We start from the raw sequence: 25,122 nt of genomic DNA on the forward strand, positions 1-25,122 counted from the left end.
AGTGAAAATTTCTAATTATGTTCATACTGAACACATGATCAATTTGAAATTACATTACGGATATTATTTAGTTTAGTGTAATTTCCTAAACAAGTTTTTGGGAAAGATACTTGACAGTCGGGCTTCCCTGGTGGCTCAGACAGCAAAGAATTCGCGTGCAATGCACAAGACCTACGTTCAATCCCTGGGTTGTGAAGATCCCCTAGAGGAGGGCATGGCAACCCACTCAAGTATTCTTGCCTGAAGAGTCCCATGGACAGAGGAGCCTGACAGGCCGCGGTCCATGGGGTCACAAGGAATCCGACACACCTGGGCGACAAAGCACTTCCTCCCAAGTATAGGATAGAGCATTGTAAAGAATAATGCAGTTCTCATCAAAAGAAAAAAATGTTTTTTTTTCTCCTGTTTTGCTTTCTCTTTTTAGGTTATCTATACAAAATTATGGATGCTAGGTAAGCATTGTGATAATCGTTTCACAGTATACATATCAGTTAATTTTTCTCTGTAGCTTAAACTTACACAATGATATTTGCGATTGTAAGAGTTGCTTGTACAACTCCCTTTATGTCACTGTTTAAAGAGTTGGGTTTAGAAAGGGAAATAATTAAAACACGTTGGATAAAAGAAACAATAACACAGTTTATAATCATTTAAAGTGTCTTGCTTTTTTTAAGGCTGTGGTTAGTGACCCAAATGATCACATCCCTCAAGTCCTCCATCTCAGACACCCAGGTACTGACTCTGATTTTGTTGAACTCAGCACTATGCTGAGTTTGCTGTTTTGTAGGGTGTCAGTAGGGAATAGCCCATTTCTACCCAGGGAGAGTTTTGTATTTGTAATATGGAGACTAGTCCCATTCTTGTTTCTTAAAACTGCCCAAGTTCCCAGATCCCTGAATTGCTTCAGCCTCACTAGCGGGATCTGAGCACATGCTGTGACAAACAGCTTTTTATTGAGAATAAACCCTTTTAGTCTTAAGAGGAAGGATCTTGGCTTCTGACATAACTTGAAGCTTTTACCTGAGCAGTGTTATGGACTGCAACTTAATCTTGTCAAGGTAACAGGCCCCGCCCCCTCGGCGTCCCGCCCCTCCCACGACCAGTGCGCACCCGGCCGCTCCCCCCGCCCCTCGTCGGAAGCCGCGGCCGTAATACTGAAAGCCCTTTCACACGGACCCGGAAGTTGGAGCGCGCGGAGCCGAGGTCCCCCAGCGGCGCCTAATGTTCCTTCCTCAAGCCGAGGTCCCCGAGCGGCGCCTAATGTTCCTTCCTTAGGCGTAAGGAAGGCGTTCCTTCCAGGGTAAGTTTGTACAGCACCCCCCCGCCTCCCGCGCCCCACGCCGGATCACTCGTCCTCAGCGTGTGGGAATTCTCAGCGACCTGAAAACCCTGGCACCTTGTGTTCGGCCCCGAATAAACGCTGCCGCTGCCGTCGCGGCCCAGTTATCTTTTCGTTTGGGTTTTAAGTGTTTCTGAGGCGGTTTCGGCCCTCGGTCCCCGTGGACACCAACTCTGGCGACATATTCCTGCTTAAAACCCTTTTTTACCTCTGGCCTCGCCAGGTAAAGCCCTCTCAGGAGTTGGAGTTGCGCCCCTCCCCGCCGCGTCGCCTTCTCGACCGCTGGAGGCAGAGCCCCTCGCCCCTGCTCCCAGCGAGGCCGCGCGCCCTCTCCCCGGCCCTGGGATTCTGGAGAGCCCGCCCCGCTCCTGAGACCCCTTCCCTCGCAGCCCCTCTGTCCTCGTATCTCCTCGGCCGCTCCTTGTGCCCCGCACGGCCCCCCTTTCCTGTCAGCCCATCCCCTCACCCCGCGTAGGTAGCTGACCTGGGTCCCTTTTTGACTGCTGTGCAAATGAGGAAGGATGGGCTGGATTGACCTGGAACCTTCCAACAGAGCCTCTCTATTCATGATGAAAAAGATTGCTTAGATCCTATTTCTAAGCTGACCTCTTAGAATGTTTCTTGTACCAGTGGATAGATATGTGCAATTCTGTATTTTTAAAATATTTTACTAAAAAAAAAATAAAATATTTTATTGCAATCTTATAATAAAGAATTACCTGCTTGGTATCAGTTTAACCCAACCGTGAAAGAAAAGTTTCTTTTGCTGAGATACATGACAGATGTTCCTGGTGTTAAATGGGATGGGCAATAAGGACAAACCTGACCCACTTGCCCTTCCCCCTCCCGTTTCATTATTCATTTATACCCGGTTCTCTTCGCTCAGCTCAGACCTCATAAACAGCTTCTCTCTGGACCTGCAGGAGCCCACTTGTAACATGGAGATGAGAGACTAGACCGGAAACTCTGAGCGTGAGAAGCACTGACCCCTGAAATGATTAGCCAAAGTGGCTGTGTGTCTATGTGTGGCAGTTCTGGTTTGGAGGGAGTGTCTGGTGGTAACTAGGATTTTAAATAGATCCCAGTCCTCCCTGAATGAAAAACGAAAAGGATAACTGTAGGATGGAGGCAGGATCACAGGCTACGAATGAGATGACTTCTATGAATAAGGCTTAATCTGAAGGGAGATTTTTTTCACGTCCGGACGTTCAGACTTCCACTGGCTTTCATTTGTTCTCGGGTCAGAAGCTTGACTCCTCGCTGTGGCTCCACAGCCCTCTGTCAAACTCAGGGCCCTGTCAGTGTCTCCAGCCTCATCCTGGGAGCTGACCCTTTGCTCATGGTTAAGCCTGTCGTGCTCTCATTTACCTTTTCTCTGTTTCCAAATACCAAAACCGTTTCTGTCTGACATCGGAGTTTCTCACCTTCACGTCACCCTGGCTCAGGCCCTTTGTCTCCCTTCAAGTCTAGGCTCAGAGAGGTTCCCCATCCGCTCCTAACTGTCTCTCTCATGTTCCCCAGGTTTATTGCCTCTGTATCAGTTGCCATCAGCAGAGATTCTGGCCCTTCTTCATGGGTTATTTTGAGTCCTTCCTGGTTCCCCTCTTTTTAGGGCTCATAGTGTTCCTCTTCTTCCCAGCGTGGTTGCAGTACCTGATACTGGAAATGTCTTTAGATGACAGGACTATGGGTTGGGCTGAATAATCCTCAGAGAAGACCAAGAGAACAGGGCAGGTGATGAAGATGTTTCCCATGTTCTGGACATTTCAGCTGTAATTGACCTTTACCCCATGTGACTACTTAATTACTCAAAAGAAGAGCCAAGAAATATAGGAAGTCTTGAAAAGCCCTACAGAACTGGTGTCCTCAAGTATTGGGCTAAGATATCCCCATGTTTAGTCTGCTGTGTTTAGTCCTCTGTAGCCCCCAGATCTAAGCTCTGTCCATCCAGGGACCAGTCACCATCGTGGACAGCAGCTTTGCCATCTAGGAGTTCATGTGCTCAGTGTCAGCGATTGTGATTTCAGAGCGCTGAGAATGAGCAGAAATCCAAAACCTAATGGGGCAGGAAGACGCTGCCCCCTCCCCCTCCCCACCAAGAGCTAGAATATCTTCCAAGTAGATGTGGATTGAGAGAATAGGAGATGGTGAGACCTGGAGACCCTTGAATTGAGACTTCCTCATCTCAAATCCCTTTGCAGCTGGACTCCATAATGTTCCCAGGTGGTGGCCGACTTTCCCAGGAGGGCCAGTTTCTTGATTTTCCTCCTGAATGTGAGTGTCCTTTGGGTGGTAGCTGGCGTGCACTCCTCTTGTGATCCCCTTTGCCAAGAAACCCCTATGCACTTTAGTCTTGCTTAGTCCAGTCATGCAGGGAGGAGAGGTAGACAAATGGGGAAAGCGGAGGGAGCCTGCTGGGGTCTGCAGGAGGCTTGTGTCAGCACTTGGGGGCATCAAGGTGAGGCCAGTGAATGGAGTGTGCACCCATCCCAGGTGTAGTTACAGGAACAAGGAGTGTGTGGATCTGTTGGAAAGGAATGTCTCAGTTCAGGCTGGAGAACCTGGAAGTGGGTTTGTTGGAGATCCTGCATGGAATGGTTTGAGGTGTTAAATGCTTTGGCTCGTATTCCCTGGGACAGCAATGCTGAGGCTGACATTTGCCTGCACAGGTTTGATTGGACAATGCGTGACCACACGTGAGCAGCAATGAAAGATGTGGAATTGGGCCCAGAGAAGTCTTTTCCACTGTTAGAACTGTGGCCTGGGCTGATCCGACAGACACCTGTGCATGCAGGAGGGTGGGAGCCTTGGGCTTGGGCTGCTTCTAGCAGGTGCCCCCATCATCCACTCCACTCCCTGGCTTTTGTTGGCTCTTTAGCAGGCAGGCACTGTAGAGTAACAGGGAACATCTCAGGTCATTGTTTTGTATCAACTTTAGTGTCATTGTGTACTTGGGGTTGCTGGTGAAGAAAGTTTCATGTGCATTTGGAAAGATGCCAGGAGAATCTGGAGTGTTTCCTTGGAAGATGCCAAGGTCTCACTGGGTCCTGTGCATCATTGGAATCATCCCTCTTTTTCATAGTCTTTGAAGATTTCAATGTTTGACCTGGCTCACTCACTGTAAATGAAAATATGGTGTCTTGTGTTTGTGGATCCTTGGGTGCCCTCTTTTGTATTTTGTCTCATGCATGAGTTAGCAGGGCTTGGAATGCTTTGTGTTTGTACAAGAGGGTTCGAGGCTCATTATGGGCTCTGTGGACACTCTGTTGGAGACCATGAAAGTTTGTAAGTTTGTTAGAGTCTGGCTGGGGAATTAGGAGTACTAAGGTTAAGATCGCAGAATGCTTGTTATAAGGTGGTCCTGCTCGGTAGGGCTGTCTGGGCCAAACCTGAGAAGAGTCATAAAGTCCTGTGACGCAGGGGAAGATGGCTCCGAGAATCAGAGGACAGGGATGCCACCCGGATCTGCAGCCCTGAGGCTCATCCTTTAGAAGATGCAGTTGCAACTTTCTTGCTGCTAGGCCAGTGCTAGGTTCTCTGTTATCCACTACTGTCCCTCCCAAAATAAGTAAACATGGAGGCACAGTACAGAAAACACAGAATCTTAACTGCACTGTTGGTGGTAATGTAAATGGTACTGCTGTGTTGGAACAGAACATGGAAGTTCCTTAAGAAATTAACATAGAAGAGGCCTACAGTCTGTCAAACCCATTTCTGACAGATATTCAAGGGAAAAGCGATCAGTTTTTCAGGGATATGTCTGCAGTCTCATGAGTGTGACAATTTGCAGTAGCCAAGGCATAGACACAGGCCAGATGTCTCTTAACAAAAGAATAGGTAACAAAAGTGTGGTGTAGACATATTTATTAAATACTGTATGTTCATGAACTATTTTTTCTCTATATATAAATATAAACATCAAGGGTCCTGTATTTATGCCAAAATGAATGAACCTAGAGAACATTATGCCAAGTTAAATAAGCCTGACAAAGGAGGACAGATACTGTATGTGGAAACTAGAATTGTCAAACTCATAGAGCCATCGAGTAATAAGGCTATTACCAGGAGCTGGGTGGAGGGGGAAATGGGGCAGTGTTAGTCAAAGAACAGAGATTTTCAGTTGTAAACTAAGTAAGTTCTGGGGATCTGAGGTAATGCATGCTGCCTGTAGTGTTTCTATATACTTGAAATTCTCCCAGAGAGAAATAATACAGTGTACTCATTGGTGGAACTGTAACTTACTTGACTATAATAATTATTCACTGTATGAATCTCTCACATGATCACTTTGTACACAGTACATTTCTAGCATTTTTATTAGTTACGCCTGAGTAAGGCTGGGAAAGAAAAAGAGAGTTGGGGTGCTTTTCTCCTCTGAATGGGGCTCAGTCCAGGCTTCACGTTTCATTGATGAGGCATTTTGCATACCCATGACTTGTACCCTCTGACCCGAGATTCCCATTCAGGTAGTTTGTGTTGGTCCACAGCTCGAGAATGTTTAAGATGCCCCAGTTCATTCCAGTCTGGATCCCTCACTGAGCATCAGGACTGTGAGTCCTCTCATTCCTGAGGGCTGAGATCTGGGCTGAGGAGGGGGTGCTGTGTTCTGAGTGGGGATGGATCAGGGCCTTCGGTGTGACCTGAAGGAGAATGCCTGGTCAGCGGAGGTGCCCCCAGCTGCTGTGTGCTGAGTCCTCACCAGGAGGGGAGTGTGATCCCAGGGAAAGTGTGGGAAAGTCCTGTGTTGGTCTCTCTGTGGGAGTTGCCTGTCCTGCGTCCCTCCTGAGACAGTGGCCACAGGGAACTGTGTGTCCCTCATGGTGAGGGCTTCCCTGTGTGTGTGGTTGGGGCTCAGGAAGGGGATGTGTTGACTCTAAGCATTAAACAGCATGTTTTCACTTTCATGATAGACGTCTGAAGACTTGTGTTGCCTGAGGAAGCCCTGAAGTTGAGGAAGAGGAAAGAAAAGGAGTCAGGCATGGCTCTTTCTCAGGTGAGGTTGTATTCAGTCTGTCCTTCCTGAAATGCCCTTCTCTGGACTCGCTAATCGTGTCTGACTCTGGAGTGTCCTATCTGACTCCTGTACACGCACACTCAACCGGGGCCTTCCCACAGGGCCTGTCGTCTCCACTTAGATCCCATGTCCCCATGACCGGGTGACCTGGCCCTTGTGAGGAGGCTCCCCTGGGCACCGTCCTGGGCCGGGCTTCTCACCCATGGGTTGGAGACGGGGTCTCAGTGCTGTTGGGCAGCAGGGATTGCTTAGGGCCCCTCTGGATGTGCTGTCTGCTCTGTCAACCAGGGTAAGGAAACTGCCCATGAAAATCAGGTATTAATATGCACAATAGCTGGTAAAATCTGGAAATCAGATCAGTTGAGACTGTCCTTTCCCTTTTGTGTATCTTGACATCCTTGTGAATATACCTTACATATACACAAAGAATTATATCTGAGTACTGTGTTCTGTTCAGTTGGTTTATTTGTCTGTTTGTATACCAGCACCACATCACCTTGATTAGCTTGTAATAGGTTTTGAAATGGAAAGACCTCCATCTTCCTTCTTCAAGAGTTTTGCTGTTTGCTCTTTGAATAGTTCTGTGACTTTCACCATATTTTATTCTGCTTCTACATAGATTGCCATGGCAGTTTTGATAATGAGTTAATTGGTTGATTGATTCTTTGTGTGGTTATTAAAGAATCTTTTTTGATATAGCATGTTTCTTTTGTAATCTTTATGTTCGTTACCTATGAAACTTTGTCTTTTGGGAAAGAAGATAAATTTACTTCTTTTTCAATTTGCTTATGTTGAACTGTAGTGCAGAGTGTACATCCTTGCCGTCTGGACCTCAGAGGAAAAGCTTTCATTCTTTCCCCATTGCTGTGCTCTTTTCATAATGGCATTTCTTATGTTGATGTTGCTATAATTTATTGTTTGTAGCTTGTTGAGTGTTCCATCTTGAAAGGTTGTCAGATTTTTGTCAAATTGTGTTTTCTGCATGGAGATGATCCTGTTTTTTTCCCCTTTATTCTGTTAATGTATTGTGTCATATTAATTGATTTTTGTATGTTGACTTCTCGCCTTATGTGAATAAAATCCACTTGGTCATGGTGTCAGATCTTTTTATTTATTTATTTAAATTATTTTAAGTGAAGGATAATTGCTTTACAGAGGTTGTTGTTTTCTGCCAAATACCAACATGAATCAGCCACAGGTATACATATGTCCCCTCCCTCCCATCTTCCGCCCTATCCCGCCCCTGTAGGTTGTTAGAGAGCCCCTCTTGGAGCTCCCTGCGTCATTCAGCAAATTCCCATTGGCTCTCTACATATGGTAATGTAAGTTTCCAAGTTACTCTCTCCATACATCTCACCCTCTCCTTCCTCCCCTCCCCCCTCCGTCTGTTCTCTCTGTCTGTTTCTCCAGATCTTTTTAATATGTGTTCAAGTTGGTTTGCAAGTATTTTAATTTTGCATGAGTATTCGTCAGGGGTATTGGTTTCTAGTTTTCCTTTCTTGTGTCTTTGGGAGATCAGCAAACTATTAGAATCATGCTTGCTCCATAGAATTAGCAGGATTAGTGGTAATTCTTTTGTAAATGTTTGGTAGAATTTGGTCCTGTATTTGTCTTAGATGTTTGTGACTACTTTTTAAATCTCTCTAGTTATAATGGGCTTCCCTAGTGACTCAAATCATAAAGAATCTGCCTGCAGTGCAGGAGACCCAGGTTCTATCCCTGGGTTGGAAGATTCCCTGGAGAAAGGAATGGTCCAGTATTGTTGTCTGGAGAAATTCCATGGACAGAGGAGCCTTGTGGGCTACAGTCCATGAGGTCACAAAGTGTCAGAACCGACTGAGTGGCTAACACTTTCAGTTTCAGTAGTCTCCATTTTTTAATTTCTTAATAAGTGAAATAGTTTGTATGTTTCTCAGAATTTGCCAGTATCTCCTATATTCTGTCATTTATAGACAATATTGGTCATAGTACTTCCTTATCTTTAGAAACTTTCTTTGACCTCAGTTCTAATTACTCCTGTTTCATATCTGTTTTTAGTTGTTCGAATCTTTTTTTCTCTTTTCCTTAGTCTGGGTGGGGGTTTTCCTATCCAGTTTTTTCAAAACATCAACTCTTAGTTTGTTGATGTTTACGTTTTTCTATTTTCTAGTTTATCTCTGGTTTAATCTTCGTTATTTACCTATTTCCTTCTGCTAAACCTCTTTTTAGTTTGTTTCCCATTTTCTGCTTCCTGGAGGTCTAAAAATAGATTTCAGATTTAAGATCTTTTCTCTTTTCTACTGTAAGCATTTAACAGTCAGACTTTCCTTTTAGTAGTCTTCTTTGTGTGTTATAAATTTTGTACTGTTGTCTTTTCGTTTTTATCCATCTATTTAAGATTTTCCATGTGATATTTTCTTAGACCCATTGGTAGTGTAAGAGTAAGTTGTTTAATGTCCACATTTAGGGAATTTTCTTTTTTACTTGTGTTTATTTCATTGTTGTTAGGGAAGACACTTTTATAGTATCAGTCTCTTAAACTTGTTAATTTTGAGCTAACATGTGGTCTCTCATAGAGAATGTTTTATGTGTCCTTGAGATGCATGTGTTTTCATACTTTTGCTGGGCCCTGTGATCTGTACATGCCTGTTCAACTGGAGCGTTGAAATCTTGTACTATTCCTGTGCCACTATTTCTGTCTTCCTTTCCCTTAATGTTTGCTTCATTTTTCTGAGATATCTAATGTTAGATGTATATATATATTTACTTGTTCCAGCTTTTTGGTAAATTGACCATTTTATCATGATACAATATTTATCTCATTGCACTTGTTTTTTCTTCAGTTTATTTTGTCTGATATAAGTCTCCCCTGCTCTCCTTAGGATGGACTGTGTTTTCCCATCCTTTCCCTTTTCAGCTTTCCATGTCCTTAGGTTAGTGAGTACTACCTGTTTCAACTCTCTGACAAACTCTGTGTCTCTTGCCCTGTGTTTTTCCTCCTGTTACTTCTTCTAGTGGCCCCTGCTCATGGGCATCCTATCCTGGTGAAAGACAGGCACCCTGGACAGCTCCTTTCATGCCACTGTAATTTCAGAAGGAATGTATTGAATGTTTCCTTCCCATCCTGATGTTTCTTGAGATAGTCTTGCTTAATAACTATATTTTTTTTCCATATTCTTTGTGTCATGATTTTTATTCTCCAAGAAGTTTTTTTACTTTACTCTTGTGATAATTTTTTTTTATCATAATCTAATGACTCTTCTAATTTCAAATCACTGTTTTATTAATGGAAAAAAAAGGAAAGAAAGTCTTTGGCTTCTATTAATACCTTGCTACGTAAATTTAAATGAATAAAATTGTATTTGTATTTTTGTATATGGTAATTTTATTATGAATTGAGTTCAAGTATTCTCTTTTCTTAAAATATTTTTACCAGTTTTCTAGAATCCTGTTGACAAACTAAATTGAGTACAAAGTATACATTTTTATCGTCTGAAAGATGCTGAAATACATGTGAATAAAAGGATGATATAAAATTGTCCAAAATTCATCAAGAGACGAATCCTCTCCTTTCAGTTAATTTTTTATAGATATATATGCATGCATGTGCAAGTCTGTGGTTTAGATAGAAGACATCATGATTTAAAAACTGCATATTACTTTTTTGTTCAGTTGAAATTATGTTATCAGTATAATCTGTGACCTTGAAATTTACTAAACAATCCTGTTAGTGTTTTAAGTAGTAAGTTGCTAACAGTTGTGTTTCTGTATCCACGTCTATAATGACCTTTCATGCCATTCCACATTGTGCACCTTGGACTTTTCTTTTTCACATTAATACAGTATTTATTTGCTTTCCTTCTGTCAAACCCTGAGCGCACCACTGTCCCCAGGCTGCCTGGGGAGTTACAGGAAAGGGAACACACAGGGCAGACACAGGAGAAAGAACTGTGGGAGGTGGAAGCTGCTCCTTCACGTCGTGAGGAAGATGAGCTAGACCACCATCAGGCCAAAGAGCCCCATGGCCTTTGAGAGGGCCAAGCCCAGGGCGCAGACGAGCTGCTGTTTCAGAGAAGGGTTCCTGGGTAGCAGTGATGACGCTCCTGCCCACGGTCCCACCTCCAGCCCTGGACCCAGCCTCCCCTGCTCTGGCCGCTCCAGCTCCAGGGCACTTGGCTTCTGTGTCAAAGTCCCTTGAAATGGCGCTGGTTTGGAAGCTGCAGCTAGGAATGAGTGAGATGGTCCGGGGACCCGGGGCTGCCACGCTGCCGTGGCCCTCATCGGTCAGTGTCTCCGGTCCTTCACCACCGCGGACAGTGATCACTCAGCAGGCGGGAGGTTCTCCCGATCAGGGAGGGGGTGGAGACGAATTCGGCGCAGGCGTCCATTTTCAGGGGATGAAGGCCCGAGGCCTGAGAGCTGCTGCCCCTGCAGAGAAGACAGAGGGACAGGGAGGAGGCTCACCTTGGACTTCTTTCAAGTTTTCTTTAGGAGCCCTCTGTCAAAGGAGTTTTAATGTTCTCCATATTACTTAACTGTTAGATGCTTAAGCTTCAGTTGCTGAGCCCAAGTCTATGAGTTCAGGTGCTTCGTGTAACATTTCTAACCTTCTTGATCTGAGTCGAGTTTCTCAGCGTGTCTGTGACACGGTTTTTCTTCTGTAAGGTGGGAACAGATCGTTCTTCAATGAGCTATTATACTGATGACAGGTTCTTTCCTGTAAAGTACTTATTTAATGTTTAGAGTAATACTAAAGTAATTTAGAGCAACAGGAAGCCTTCAGACACTTTTGTTCCTTGCTGCTGTTTTCAACGTCATAACTGACAATATTGACCTTTTCATTAAAAGTGCTGTGGACTTCATCATCTCTGAAGACACCACTCATGGTGTACCTCATCTAGATAATGAATTGCGCTCACTGGGTAGAACGTAATAGCTGACACTTCTGTATAGCCAATACAGTGTTGAGTTTTATTTATATATAGTTCATGGATTTTGAACAATGATGAAAAATCCATATTAATTGGAGGATCGCATGAGGTCTTATGAAAAAGCATAAGAAATTAAAATCAGAGATCCATATTTTCTCCAGATACCCCTGCATGGATCTGTTAGAACACATACTTCAACCAAGTCCATTCTTACCCCTTATTACCCTTTCTTTTTTGCATGAAAATGAGAACTTTTCATGGCCCTTTTGGTGACACTTGGTTTCATTACAGGAACAACTAACCTCTGAGGATGTGGCCATTGAATTCACTCAGGAGGAGTGGGAATTCCTGGACCCTGCTCAGAGAGCCTTGTACAGGGATGTGATGCTGGAGACCTACAGGAACCTGCTGTCTGTGGGTGAGGATGACTTGCTTCCAGAGCTGCCCTTGGGTATCTGCATTTTGCCTGTGTGCCCCTTGGGAGGCCCTGATGTCTTTCATCTGAGAGTTCTGGTGACTCGGGTATGACACAGCTTCACAAGGTTAAACTGACCCTCTTCAGATGCTGTATCTGTCTCATGTCACATGTGAGGTTGTCCCAGAGCTTAATTATGTACAAAGCTCACTGGCAAATGTTAAAAGAAAACACTAAAAAACCCGATTTCCTATTTTCTACCTTTGACCTTTGGCTCAGTGTTTAGAAAAATGCACAGCACTTTAGATTTCTTTTTTCTGATTACCCTGAATATCCATTTCTTGTTGTTTTGCTTATTTGTTTACTTTTTTTGGCTGCACCATTCTGCATGTGGGATCTTAGTTCCCTGACTAAGGATCAAACCTGCACCCCCTGCATTGGAAGTGCAGAGTCTTAAGCACAGGATCACCAAGGGAGTCTCAGAATTTCTGTTTCTGAGCTGAATATTATCTCCACATTGGAGCAGGAGAAAAGCTCTGGACAGTGGAGAGTGATGTAAAAATAGCCAAAGATACAATGTATAAAGAAAAAGTATCTCAAGAGGGCGGTTTCTTTCTTTTTAGGAGTGGGACATGCTGGTTGATTGGCTCCTCTGTGTTTGTTACTTAGGAAGATGTAAGAAGAGTGGGTAGAGAGATCGTCTTTTTGATGCTAGATCCTACAAGGGGAGCATATGTGAATCTCGCGGGCTCTTAGCTTGCCATCTGTAGGTCGAGCGCATGGTCCCATCTCAAGATCCTGTAATGTCTGACCTTCCTGTTGTATTAGTTTTACTCTTGTACTGCTCTAGCCAGTCTGGGATTGTTCCCAATGTTACATTCTGCTTACTTTGTATCATTTTACTTCTTAAATTTCTTTGAAATATATTCGTGAGGGTCTGAAATTTTATCTGGTTTCCTTGCTGTGATAATCCACCTATGTTTAATTGGCCGCCTCTGGTGAGTCTCTGTGGAGTGGATTTCCTAGGTAACAGAAAACTGTGATGGAGACACTATTAATATTATTTTCTTGCTCTGTTCAAAATCACCACTTGAAGCTATCCAGTAGAGTAGTCAGTATCTTACAGGATTATGAGAGAGAAAGTATCACGAGAGCCTGATGCATCTTTCCAGGTTATTTTCTGGCTTTGGAGACTCTGACAAGGGCACCATGACTCTTGTTCATGTATATTAAGGAGCATATATTTTATCCTCTGTAAATGGTATGGGAATTTATCCCAGGACAACTTTGTCCCAGTTCACATTCTCATATCTATGAAGCTATTGGCTGCACTGTTGTTCTGTGCATTGTAATTATTTTTTTATTTTATCATTGAGTTCAAATTTTTTTGCTACTCTTAGTGTTTCTGTTTTGTATTTGCAATGTGTTGGATGGTTGATTGGGGAATGGTCCCACAGTGGAACTGGTGATCAGGCCGTCTTAAAATTCTTTGTACATTCTTTGTACTCATTTACTATGAGATATATGATTTCCGCATATTTTCTCTTTTACTGTTGATTGTGTTTTCAAACTCACTGCACTTTAATGGACAGTAGTTTATAATTTTGATATAGTTCACTTTATTAATATCTGGTTTTATTTTGTGGCCTGTGCTTTTGGTGTTATATCTGGTAAATCATTTGTGGGTCCAGTTTCCAATAACATTTCCTGCACATTTACTTCTAGGGGTTTTATACATTTGGGACTTAGGTTTAGGTCTTTGAACCATGTTGAGTTCACTTTTGTCTTTAGTGTGAGATAATGTTCCAAGTAAATTGTTTTGCTGGTGGGTATTCAGTTTTGTCAACATGTCTTGTTTCATAGACTGCTTCCCCCGTTTGTAGCTTTTACACCCTTGTGAAACATCGTTTGAACATCTCCGCAAGAGGTGTTTCTGTTTTTGTTTTTGTTTTAACCATTCTTTTTAAGTATGCTGCTGCTGCTGCTGCTGCTAAGTCAAGTCAGTCGTGTCTGACTCTGTGACCCCACAGATGGCAGCCCACCAGGCTCCTCTGTCCCTGGGATTCTCCAGGCAAGAACACTGGAGTAGGTTTCCATTTCCTTCTCCAATGCATGCATGCATGCATGCTAAGTCGCTTCAGTTGTGTCTGACTCTGTGCGACGTCACAGATGGCAGCCCAGCAGGCTCCTCTGTCCCTGGGATTCTCCAGGCAAGAACACTGGAGCGGGTTGCCTTTTCCTTCTCCACTGTTTAGGTATAGTTAATTTACAGTGTTGTTTTTCAGTTACACGGCAATTTACAAGATACTTAATATAGTTCTCTGAGCTATATCGTAGGTTCTTGTTGTTTATCTATTTTGTATATATATTAGTTTGTATATATTCAGATTCCTAATTTATCTCTCTCTTTCCTGCCCCCGCCACCGTCCTGCACTATCCCCTTTGGTAAGCATAAGTTTGTTTTTTATGCTGGTGAGTTTATTTTGTGAATAAGTTCATTCATATCATTTATTTCAGTTCAAGATATACTATCCTATGATATTTGTCTTTCTGTGTCTGATTTCACTTAGAATACTCCCTCAGTCTATATTGCTGCAAAAGGCGTTAGTTCATTGTGTTTTATGCTGTGGAGGTGGCAACCCACTCCAGTGTTCTTGCCTGGAGAATTTCATGGACAGGGGAGTCTGGTGGGCTGCAGGCCATGGGGTCTTAAAGAGTTGGACACGGCTGAGCTACTTTCACTTCACAGTATTCCCTTGTATATATGTAACACATATTCTTTATCCCTTTGTCTGTCAGTGAATATTTAGGTTGGTGCCATGTTTTGTCTGGTATAAACAGTGCTGCTAAAAACATTGGGGTGCATGTATCATTTTGAGTTAGTTTTCATCCTTTCTGGATATATGCCCAGGATTAGAATTGCTGGTTCATGTGATAGCTCTATTTTTAGTTCTTTATGGAACCTCTATGCTATTCTCCAAATTGGCAGTACCAATTTATGTTCCTTCCAACAGTGTAGGAGGGTTCTCTTTTCTCCACACCCTCTCAAGCATTTGTTGTTTGTAGACTTTTTGATCGTGGTCATTGTGACCACTGTGAGGTGATTTTGATTTGCATTTCTCTGATAAGTAGAGGCGTCGAACATCATTTCAGGTGACTGTTGGACATCTGTTTGTCTCCTTTGAAGAAATATCTGTTTTGATCTTCTGCCCAGTTTTTGATTGGATTATTTGTTTGTTTGTTTGTTTGTTTGTTTTGATATTAAGCTGTATGAACTGTTTGTATATTTGGAAATAAATCCCGTATAGGTAGCATCATTTACATATATAGTCTCCTAGTCCAAAAGTTGTATTTTTGTTCTCTTTTTGGTTTCCTTTGCTTTGCAAAAAGGTTTTAAATTTCATTAGATCTCATTTGTTTGATTTTGCTTTTATTACCATGACTCTAAGAGATAGATCCAAAAAAACTGCTGACATTTATGTCAATGTTTTGCATTTGTTTTCCACTATGAATTTAATAGTATCTGGTCTTGCATTTAGATGTTTAATACATTTTGAGTTTATTTTTGTATGTGGTGTTAGAGAATGTTGTAATTTCATTCTTTTTCATGTAACTATCCATTTATCCCAGCATCACTTATTAAAGAGACTTCTTCATTCAATATTCTTTCCTCCTTTGTTATAGAATAATTGACTATAAGTAAATTGGTTTATTTCTGGGTTTTCTATCCTGTTCCACTGATCTGTGTCCTGTTTTGTGCCGTTATCATATTACTGTGATGATTGTAAGTTTGTGGTTTAGTCTGAGTCAGGGAACATCATTCCTCCAGCTCTGTTCTTCCTTCTCAAGATCGTTTTAGATACCAGAGTGTTTTGTATTTTGGTGCAAATTAAATTTTTCTTTGTTTTATGTAATATGTCATTGTTAATTTGATAAGGGTTGCATTGACTATGTAGATTACCTTGGATAGTATGGTCATTTTGACAGTGTTACTTCTTTCAGTCCAAGAACATGGTATACATTTCCATCTGTCTGTGTCATCTTTGGTATCATTCATCAGCTTCTTACAGTTTTATGAGTACAGTTCTTTTGACTTTTTAGATAGGTTTATTGCTTAGAATTTTATTGTTTTCTATGAGATGGTGAATGGGATTGTTTGACTAATTTCACTTTCTGATTTATCATTATCAGTGTATAGAAATGCAGCAGTTTTCTCTATATTTAGTGTCCAAGAAGTTTACTGTGTTCATTGATGAGGTCTAGTAGTCATCTGGTGGCATCTTCGGGATTTTCTGTGTGTAGCATCAGAGTGACAGTTTTACTTCTTTTTTATTTTTCTAAACTTCAATTCCTTTTATTTCTTTTTCTTTTCTGATTGTTGTGGCTAGGACTTCCAGAAATATGTTTAATACAAGTGGAAATAGTGAACATTCTTGTCTTATTCATGTTGTTAATGGGAGTGCTTTCAGTTTTTCCCTGTTGAGTATGATGTTAGCTGTGTGTTTGACATATACAGTCTTAATTATGTTGAGGTAGGGTCCATCTGTGCTGACTTTCTGAAGGGTTCTTATCATAAATGGCACTTGAATTTTGTCACAATCTTTTCTGCATCTATTGATGATCATATGGTTTTTAGTCTTCAACTGTTAATGTGGTGTATCATTTGGAATAACTTGTGGATATCGAGAAATCTTGCATCCCTGCTATAAATCCAACTTGATCATGGTTTATGATCCTTTTATGTATTAGAAACTGTTTGAATCTACTCTTTTGAACTCAGGGAAAGTCTAGGAGAATAAAGTCTTTTTCCAGAAACACAAAAGGCTCAGAAAGGCTTTTGTAACTGGGAAGGTCCTCCAGAGTCAGTTTCAATCCCTCCTTTTCTTTGATACTCCTCAATCTTGAGATGAACATGTGTGGAAGAAGAAACGAAGTAAATGTCCAATAGAGAGGTTAGTCATACTTGGCAGAGGAACCCAGGTTTAGATAGCCTTTTCCTGGATGTTCCTTCTGATTTCTGCTAATAAGATTCTTACACAATGTCCTGGAATATTGTGTATGTTTTTCTTGAATATAAGCATTCCATTGTAACTCACAAATTTCACAGTTGGATACCTTACATTGTAAATAGTATTATCCTGCTTTCTCCATATATCACAGTCACTCTTAAAATCTCTGTTGTTTCTGTCCCATACCCATAGTATAACGCCCATAAACTTGCTGAACCAGTTCTTTTCTTTTAAGGTCACTCTGTTAGTTTGCGCTCTCAGTTATTTTCACAAAGACATGCAGTCCCAAGCTGATATCTGACATCAGCCTGTGTAGCCTATGCTCCACGCAGGCCCTCTGTTAGTCCTGACCATTCCTTACATAGTACCTTGATACGGATGGAAACATTATTCTTACCTACCGCATCCCTCCACCTTCTACATGCTTTCACTGTAAAGATAATCTTTGGTCATTTATTGAACAAGTTTCTCAGGACATGACCTCAATCACTCTGTGCATCCATGATGACTCACAAACCATTTCGAGATGGGATGGTGAATAATAGTTAAACAGACTACTTCTGTCTTGTATCTTCCTTGGTATTTTCTTTCTAAGTTCCTTGTTGTTGTTTTTTTTTTAATATTTTCTAATCTACTCCTTCGGTGGGTAGTCATGTTTACAAATAAGTATTCCCAGTCTGTATGTTCAGATTCATATCCTGGTTCTCTTACCACTTTGTGGGCCAATTAGGTGTGTTTCCTGCTCTGATTAGAGAAAAACATGTTAATTTACCTGAAGCCTTTTAAAGCAAATGAGTGCTGTCCGTTGGCTTACAGTAGTGCATGTTTTATAGTAAATACTCAAAATTTACTTTTGTTTACAAAAGGTAATATCTGTATTCTGTCATGTTCTTTATGATATGACTTTATCTACATTATATCTTTTTAAAATTTTATTTTTTAATTGGAAGAATAATTACTTTACAGAATTTTGTTTTCTGTCAAACCTCAACTACATTATATCTTGTATGCTTTTCACTTGCAACATTTTTCAACAATATTGTGTTTGGCCCTAGTCAATAAGTACACAAAGCACTCGCTTTTTATTTATCACATTTTGGTGCCAAAAACCAGGTAATTAAGAAGAGTGCACGGCTAGAGATTAGCCTTCCTTGGTGGCTCAGTGGTCAAGAATTCACCTGCTAATGCAGAAGATGCAGGTTTGATCCCTGAGTCAGGAAGATCCCATGGAGAAGGAAATGGCAACCCACACCATTATTTTTGCCTGGGAAATCCCATGAACAGAGGAGTCCAGTGGGTACAGTCCCCGGGGTTGCAAAGACTCAAACACAACTGAGCAACTGAACAACAACAACATAGGCAGGGATTGCTTTGCTTCTTGGCTGTTAGAAAACTGGTGAATGTTTTACGTCTCAGTTTATGTGTCATTTACAGATGATGGTCCTTTAGTGTGTATTCTGCACTACAGCTGACACATACTACTTGTTAACATTGTAAAATGCCTTTCTTTTTGGGTACGTAGTTCTACAGCAGATTTAGAAAACTATGTTGTTTCCAAAATATTGTTTTAGTCATATTCTTCATTTTCTCATTTGTTTTCAATTATAAACAACCAATTATGAATAGTTAATTATTAATTGGGAAAGCTTAGTTTTGGATTATTTACTGTTACAATATATAATATATTGTATAGAATTTATTTATGTACAGTAAGTATGCAGAATACAATGGTAGTGTAATATTTTTCTTTTCAATTTGAGACAACTGTCAATTGATACGTTCCTAGAGGTCCTCATAGAAAAATACTCTGTTTTTGAGAGTGGGCATAAGGTTGTCCAGTGTGATTGCGTTTGGCATATGGTTTTTAAAACTAGGTTACCTTAATGGTGAATTTATGTTATCATGCTTTCTTAAGTTAAGGATTCTATTCCTTTAGTGTTTCTAAAGACTTAAGGTCATCATTGTTGTGTTTCATAACTTGGTGTAAGTATTACTTTTGGTGTAATAGATGTTGAACATGAAACATTTAGTTTTGAATCATTGTCAGCAGGATAACTATGGTTCTTTTTATCTTGTAGATATCTCTCCTACACATGTGATCAAGCATTTACAACCCAAAGTGAACAGTGATAAACGAGAGCCACTCCAAACATTGATGCTGGGAAGACCTGAAAGCTATGAAATCAAACGTTTTCATCTTTGGGAAACTCAGGAAAATATGTGTGACTTTGAGTGTCAGGGGAGAGATGACAAAAGAAATTACAAAGGAACACCTGTAAGCCTTGATGGAAATGTGCCTGATGGAAGAGATTCACATGATAGAAAGGATGCAAGAATCATGCTCTTTGGAAACAGGCTTGGGTTTAACTTTCAGGATAAACTGCAGATACTTCAAACTGGTGGGATAACTTCTGAATATAACGAAGTTGAGAGGTCTGTCAACAACAGTTTGTCACTTTCACCACTTCAAAGAAGTCCTCCTTGTGTCCAAACCAGTGTTTCTAATATATATGGGGATGATTTTATGAATCCTTCAGTAATAACACAAGACCTCAAAGCACACAGGGTAAAACCTTACAAATGTGATGAGTGTGGGAAAGCCTGTCTTAAGGGCTCATGCCTCATTAAACATCAGGCCATCCATATAAGAGAGAAATCACATAAATGTGAAGTATGTGACAAGTTGTTTGATCAAAGTTCACAGCTTGCACGTCATTTGAAAATTCATTCTGAAGTGAAATGTTACAAATGTAATGAGTGTGGCAAAACTTTTAATGATAGCTCCACCCTTGCTAGACATCAGATAATCCACTCAGGAGCAAACTTACATAAGTGTGATGTATGTGATAAAATCTTTGGTCAGAATTCATTCCTTGTAAGTCATCGGACTATCCCTGCAAGAAAGAGAAGTTGCCAGTGTAATGAGTGCGGCAAAACGTTTGCTGACAGCTCAAACCTCAGGAGACATCAGAAAATTCATACAGGAGAGAAATTATTTAAATGTGATATATGTGACAAAGTCTTCAGCCAAAATGCATACCTTGCTGTTCATCAGAGGGTTCATACTGGAGAGAAACCTTACAAATGTAATGTGTGTGGCAAGCACTATAGTCACTCTTCACAGTTCAGAAGGCATAAGAGATTTCATACTGGAGAGAGACCTTACAAATGTGATGAGTGTGGAAAGACCTTTCGTGTAAAGTCAGTCCTTTTAAGGCATCAGACCGTTCATACTGGAGAGAAACCTTACAATTGTGATGAGTGTGGTAAGGCCTTTCGTGTAAAGTCAATCCTTTTAAGGCATCAGACAGTTCATACTGGTGAGAAACCTTACAAATGTGATGAGTGTGGCAAGGCCTTTACTGACAGCTCAAACCTCAAGAAACATCACAAAATTCATACAAGAAAGAAATTATTTAAAGGTGGTACGTCTGACAAAGTCTTTAGTGAAAATGCACACCTTGCTGGTCATCAGAGGGTTCATACTGGAGAGAAACCTTACAAATGTGATGAGTGTGGCAAGCACTTTAGTCTACCTTCACAGTTGATAAGTCATAAGAGATTTCATACTGCCGAGAAACCTTACAAATGTGATGAGTGTGGCAAGGCCTTTCGTGTAAAGTCAGTCCTTTTAACTCATCAGACAGTTCATACTGGTGAGAAACCTTACAAATGTGATGAGTGTGGCAAGGCTTTTCGTGTAAAGTCAATTCTTTTAAGTCATCAGACAGTTCATACTGGTGAGAAACCTTACAAATGTGATGAGTGTGGCAAGGCTTTTCGTGTAAAGTCAGTCCTTTTAAGTCATCAAACAGTTCATACTGGTGAGAAACCTTACAGATGTGATGAGTGTGGCAAGACCTTTACTTCCAGCTCACACCTCAGGAGACATGAGAAAATTCATACAGGAAAGAAATCATTTAAATGTGATATATGTGACAAAGTCTTCAGCCGAAATGAATACCTTGCTGGTCATCAGAGGGTTCATACAGGAGAGAAACCTTACAAATGTGATGAGTGTGGCAAGCACTTTAGTCAGCCTTCACAGATTATAAGTCATAAGAGATTTCATACTGGAGAGAAACCTTACAAATGTGATGAGTGTGGCAAAGCCTTTCGTGTAAAGTCAACCCTTTTAAGTCATCAGACAGTTCATACTGGTGAGAAACCTTACAAATGTGATGAGTGTGGAAAAGTCTTCGGTCAAAAACCACATCTTCGCCTTCATTGGAGAATTCATACTGGAGAGAGACCTTACAGATGTAATGAGTGTGGCAAGTTCTTCAGTCGAAATTCACACCTTACAAGTCATCGGAGAATACATATAGAGAAACCTTTCAAATGTTTTGAGTGTGGAAAATCCTTTACTCAGGTCTCAGCACTCTCTAAACATCAGAAAATCCATACATGAGAGAAACTTATATGAATGTGGTATATGGTAGAAGTGTTCAAAATTCAAAGTTCAAACTTCACACCCTACTGTTGGCCAGAGAATTCATACTACTGAGAAACCATACAAATATGATGAGTGTGGCAACCTCTTAGGCTTCATGAGAAAATTCATGCTGGATAGAAACCAGATATGTATTTATTTGTTAGTCAGGTCTTTAGAACATGAATTCATTCTAGAAAGATTCCTCACCAGTTTCACAAATGTGGGAAAAAAAAAAAACCCTGTCCTCACAGCTCACATCTTGCCAGTAATATCAGAGTATTTATCCTGTAGAAAACACACAGCAATGTAATGTGTGTGACAAGGATCTTACCCAAAAGTCACAAGATAGGAACATAATGGAGCCATACTTCCCAGACTCAGTGGTTGTGGCAAATCTTTACCTTTTTCACTTTATGTATTCTCTGATGACTTTAGTTCAGGTAGTCAGCAACTGTAATAAGTCCATATTTGAAGAGAAGCTATAGAGATCTTTTTGTATAAAAGAAACCCGAATTTTAACTCCACAAAGATGATTCTTTGGGACAGTAATCCAGCATCTTTTTGGTCTCCTGGCTTTCTGAATAAAGTCAATATTCCCTGCCCAACAAGTAATCTCTCAGTTTTTTGGCCTGTTGCATGGTGAGCTCTAAGAGCTTGGCTTTGGTAATACATTGATCAAACGCATTTGCTACATGTGTTTCATGATGGTCTCTGGGAAGGAATCAGTGAGATGAAGGGGCCAACTTCATTAGGTACGATTCATTCAGATCCGTGTTTTCTGGAAAAACACACAGCGTGAATTATGAAATTCAGTAGTGTGTGTGAATTAGGAACAGGGAGGGCAGAAAATAATGTAAACCTAAGACATGACTCATCATGGTCAGTAGGATCTGGAAGCCTTTCCATACATAGTCCAGCCTGTTATAAAACATAATATTCTACGAACTGTACTTGAGAAGAGTAGTCAAGATGTTAAAAGGACTGGGCTTTTCGTAGGAGGAGAGGGACAGTGACCAGGGACCAATGGTGTGCTAGGAACAATGCATAGGAAAAGGGTCATGTTCTCCATTGGATAGAAATAACTGTTGTATGTATGATTAAAGAAGAGTTACTCTTATTTATGAAAATTGAAGACAGAGCTGTCCCGGTCTTTGTAGACTGGGACCTGGGGACTGGAGTCAACAAGAAGAGGGACGCAGGGGACCCAAGTCTCGAGTGAGACAAGGGTGCTTTATTTGCAGAAACGCATGGTTATGTATCTTCATACAAGGCAGCTTTAAGGCAGTAAAAAAATTGAGCAGAAACAAAGCCAAGCAAATAATAATCTTCAAAGGCCCAGAAAGCGTTCCATATTCTGAGTAAGAGGGGCATAACTGAATAGATTACCTTTAAGTAAAAGTTCACTGAAGGGAGTCACTGAAAGGAATCCAAGCAGGTGCCCTTTCTCATGATCTCAGTCCTGAGAACTGCGTGCAGCTCTGCTCTTTCCTGTTTTCCAGGAACTGAAAAGGAATAGAGAGTCCTTGAGAAATGGCCCACAGAAGAAGAAAATAACATATTGGATCCCTTAAAGTTGAATGTCCCCTGACAGTTCACCCTTTTTTATTATTTCAGGATTGGGGGTGACTGTTGATACTTTTTGTGGAAAAGGCCCTGACCAATTGAGTTTGTTTAGTTTGAACAATTTTAGTTAAAGGCATTGGTTTATTACAAGTGTAATCACCAGGATAATTATCAGTGTTAATAGTTCCAGATCCAATACTATATGTAATGCCTTGAAACCATCTTCGAGGGTCTAGCCCAGATAATTGAGCAGCGAGCTGTTCAGTTAAGGTTTCCAAATTGTTGGAAGAGGGTAGACTCTGAGAGAAGGTTTCAAGGATTTCCTTTTGCAGCAATTGTACATGTGAGGAAGCATTGTCATGTATATCTTACAAATGAAATTTGATTTGTTCCGAATTGTAAGCACTATGGTTGAACCGAAGAGGAGTGATACAAAATTGAGTAGAATTCCAATCAATTTAATAATGCTTGTTTGTGTGAATCTATTAATTGATCTCCAGCCCATTGGATGGCTGTTTTTAATTCCTGAATTTTATCTTGAAGTTTTTCGTCTATCTGAACCTGAGTGACCCATATAGTATGAGCATCTTTAGTCCAATTTTGAATAAAGTTTTGTGTTTGATTTGAAGTTTGTAAAGCAATGTCTGTGACAGCAACAGTGATGCCAATGGCTATCAACCCCAAAATGCCAAGAATCAACCATCTCGTTGCAGTAATTTAGTGAGTAACTGGGAGGCAGGTCTTGCCATTGGACCCTCTTTCCAGGGTATTGGCGATCTCCTGGCAACCACAGACTACATCGAGATCAAAAATCAAAAGGGATTTTTTAGAGAAATAGAGAAATTAAGACAAGCATACAATTTGCAGTGTATATAAGCCTCAGAACATAAAGTCTTATTAAATTTTAAGTTTCCTATGGCTATAACAAAAGGAAGGGGAACACAAGCTTGTATAAAATATGAATGATTATAATGGAAGGAATAGTTACTATGACTATGACTGGTCCCTGTGACATATCCAGTCCAAGTTCCAAGTTTTTCAGTGTTTGTAGCAAGTTTCCAGATGTCCCATTGTTCAGGCCCAATTCGTTTAGTGAGGCTGTTTTGTGGGCGAGGAGATGCCATACCACTGTAAAGCCAGCCAAGGAGTCCTTTGTCGTGGAAGTGTTCCATTGAACTGTTGGTAATCTTCCATGTTAGTTGAGTAACATAATCACACATAGTACTGTTAATATCATCTGAGCAGTTAGATAACCACATACCATAGGGTCCCCAATCAAAAATGCTGTAACTGGCCACAAACGTTAATTTCCATGCTTTAGCTTGACATGTATCTCAATAAACAGGAGGATATTTAAAATCCTTGTAAGTAAATCCCTTCCAACTTTTGTCCTTTTCCTAGAGTTTTGGTAGTATTGACATGGTTCTCATAAGAGGATAGGGCAGTAAACAGTCTAAACAATGTATGGAAGTTCTTTTTTCGAGGCAGGATGAAAGCCCTCGTTTGTCGACTAACATTAATACATAATTCTGCTGGGCCCATTCATGAAGGAAGGACTTGATAGTCTAGAGAAATGTTAATTAATCTTCCTTCTTCCTCAGTCTGAGAGCGCCCCTCCAAACTCCAAGGAGGAGGCGTATGTACTGAGTCTTTAGTGGATACAACCGGTCCTGTATCTGTCTTTTCTACAACCTGCAATAAAGGGGGATTAGGTATATAAGCCCAATAAGTGTGATTAATCAAGTCAGCCTGAGCGGGGGAAGCAAAAGCAAGCATAGTGACAAAAATATTTTCTGGATTCCGAGGCATTCCCTGTTGAGAAACCAGATTTTCAGCTTGATTAGTAAGGGTTTTTATCTGTCCCCAGGTGGGGAGGCCATAAGTTCAATTACCTCGAATGCAGCATTTGTTGGAAATTTATAAAGTTGCCTTGGCTTCTACTGGAAACCCCTTCTCCTGGTGATTTTGCTGTTTCTTCTCTATCTTGAATGCCGGTGGCTTCCCTGGAGCGGATCTTCCGAAGAGGGAGCCAGCTGATTTCTTTGGGTCCATCTGGAGAAATACAAGCATACCCCTTTCCTTGTAATATTAATTTTCCAGATTCCCATTGTTGAGTCAACCCGCCTTGATACCAGATGGGCAGAAGAAGGGAGGTATCCATCAATGCCTCAAAATCTTTTTCTGCTTTTATCAAAATATCCCCTTGCAGTAAGTTTAAAAAATTTAAAACAAATAAAGCTGTATTAACAATAGTTGTAGGATTAAAAAATATAATGCATTGCAATCTGTTGGGGTCCTTTAATGGACCAGAATCTGGCGGACCGGAGTCAACAATAAGAAAGTGAAAGTGAGAGAGAGAAAGAAAGACACGGGGACCCAAGCTCTGTTGGAGCAAAGGTGCTTTAATGATCTTTCTGTGAGTATATATAGGCTGTTG

General features: G+C 41.0%; 1 protein-coding gene and 1 pseudogene across 1 annotated transcript; one reads left to right on the forward strand and one right to left on the reverse strand.

Annotated features, from left to right (window-relative positions):
* Positions 1-1,177: 1,177 nt before the first annotated feature.
* Positions 1,178-23,656, forward strand: LOC133054768 (zinc finger protein 665-like). Its single transcript, XM_061140076.1, has 4 exons — positions 1,178-1,300; positions 6,250-6,332; positions 11,555-11,681; positions 18,766-23,656. The coding sequence occupies exons 2-4, from the start codon at positions 6,318-6,320 to the stop codon at positions 21,096-21,098; spliced, it is 2,475 nt and encodes an 824-aa protein (XP_060996059.1). The 5' UTR covers positions 1,178-1,300; positions 6,250-6,317; the 3' UTR covers positions 21,099-23,656.
* LOC133052371 (ATP synthase F(0) complex subunit C2, mitochondrial-like) lies at positions 10,326-10,726 on the reverse strand (annotated as a pseudogene).
* Positions 23,657-25,122: the final 1,466 nt, after the last annotated feature.

The sequence above is a fragment of the Dama dama genome, chromosome 4 (genome assembly GCF_033118175.1).
Source record: "Dama dama isolate Ldn47 chromosome 4, ASM3311817v1, whole genome shotgun sequence".
NCBI classification, from domain to species: domain Eukaryota; kingdom Metazoa; phylum Chordata; class Mammalia; order Artiodactyla; family Cervidae; genus Dama; species Dama dama.

Excerpts from the sequence above, each read along its gene's own strand:
- LOC133054768 (XM_061140076.1), top strand. Across the intron at positions 11,682-18,765 it reads CAGGAACCTGCTGTCTGTGG|ATATCTCTCCTACACATGTG; the intron begins GTGAGGATGACT and ends TTTATCTTGTAG.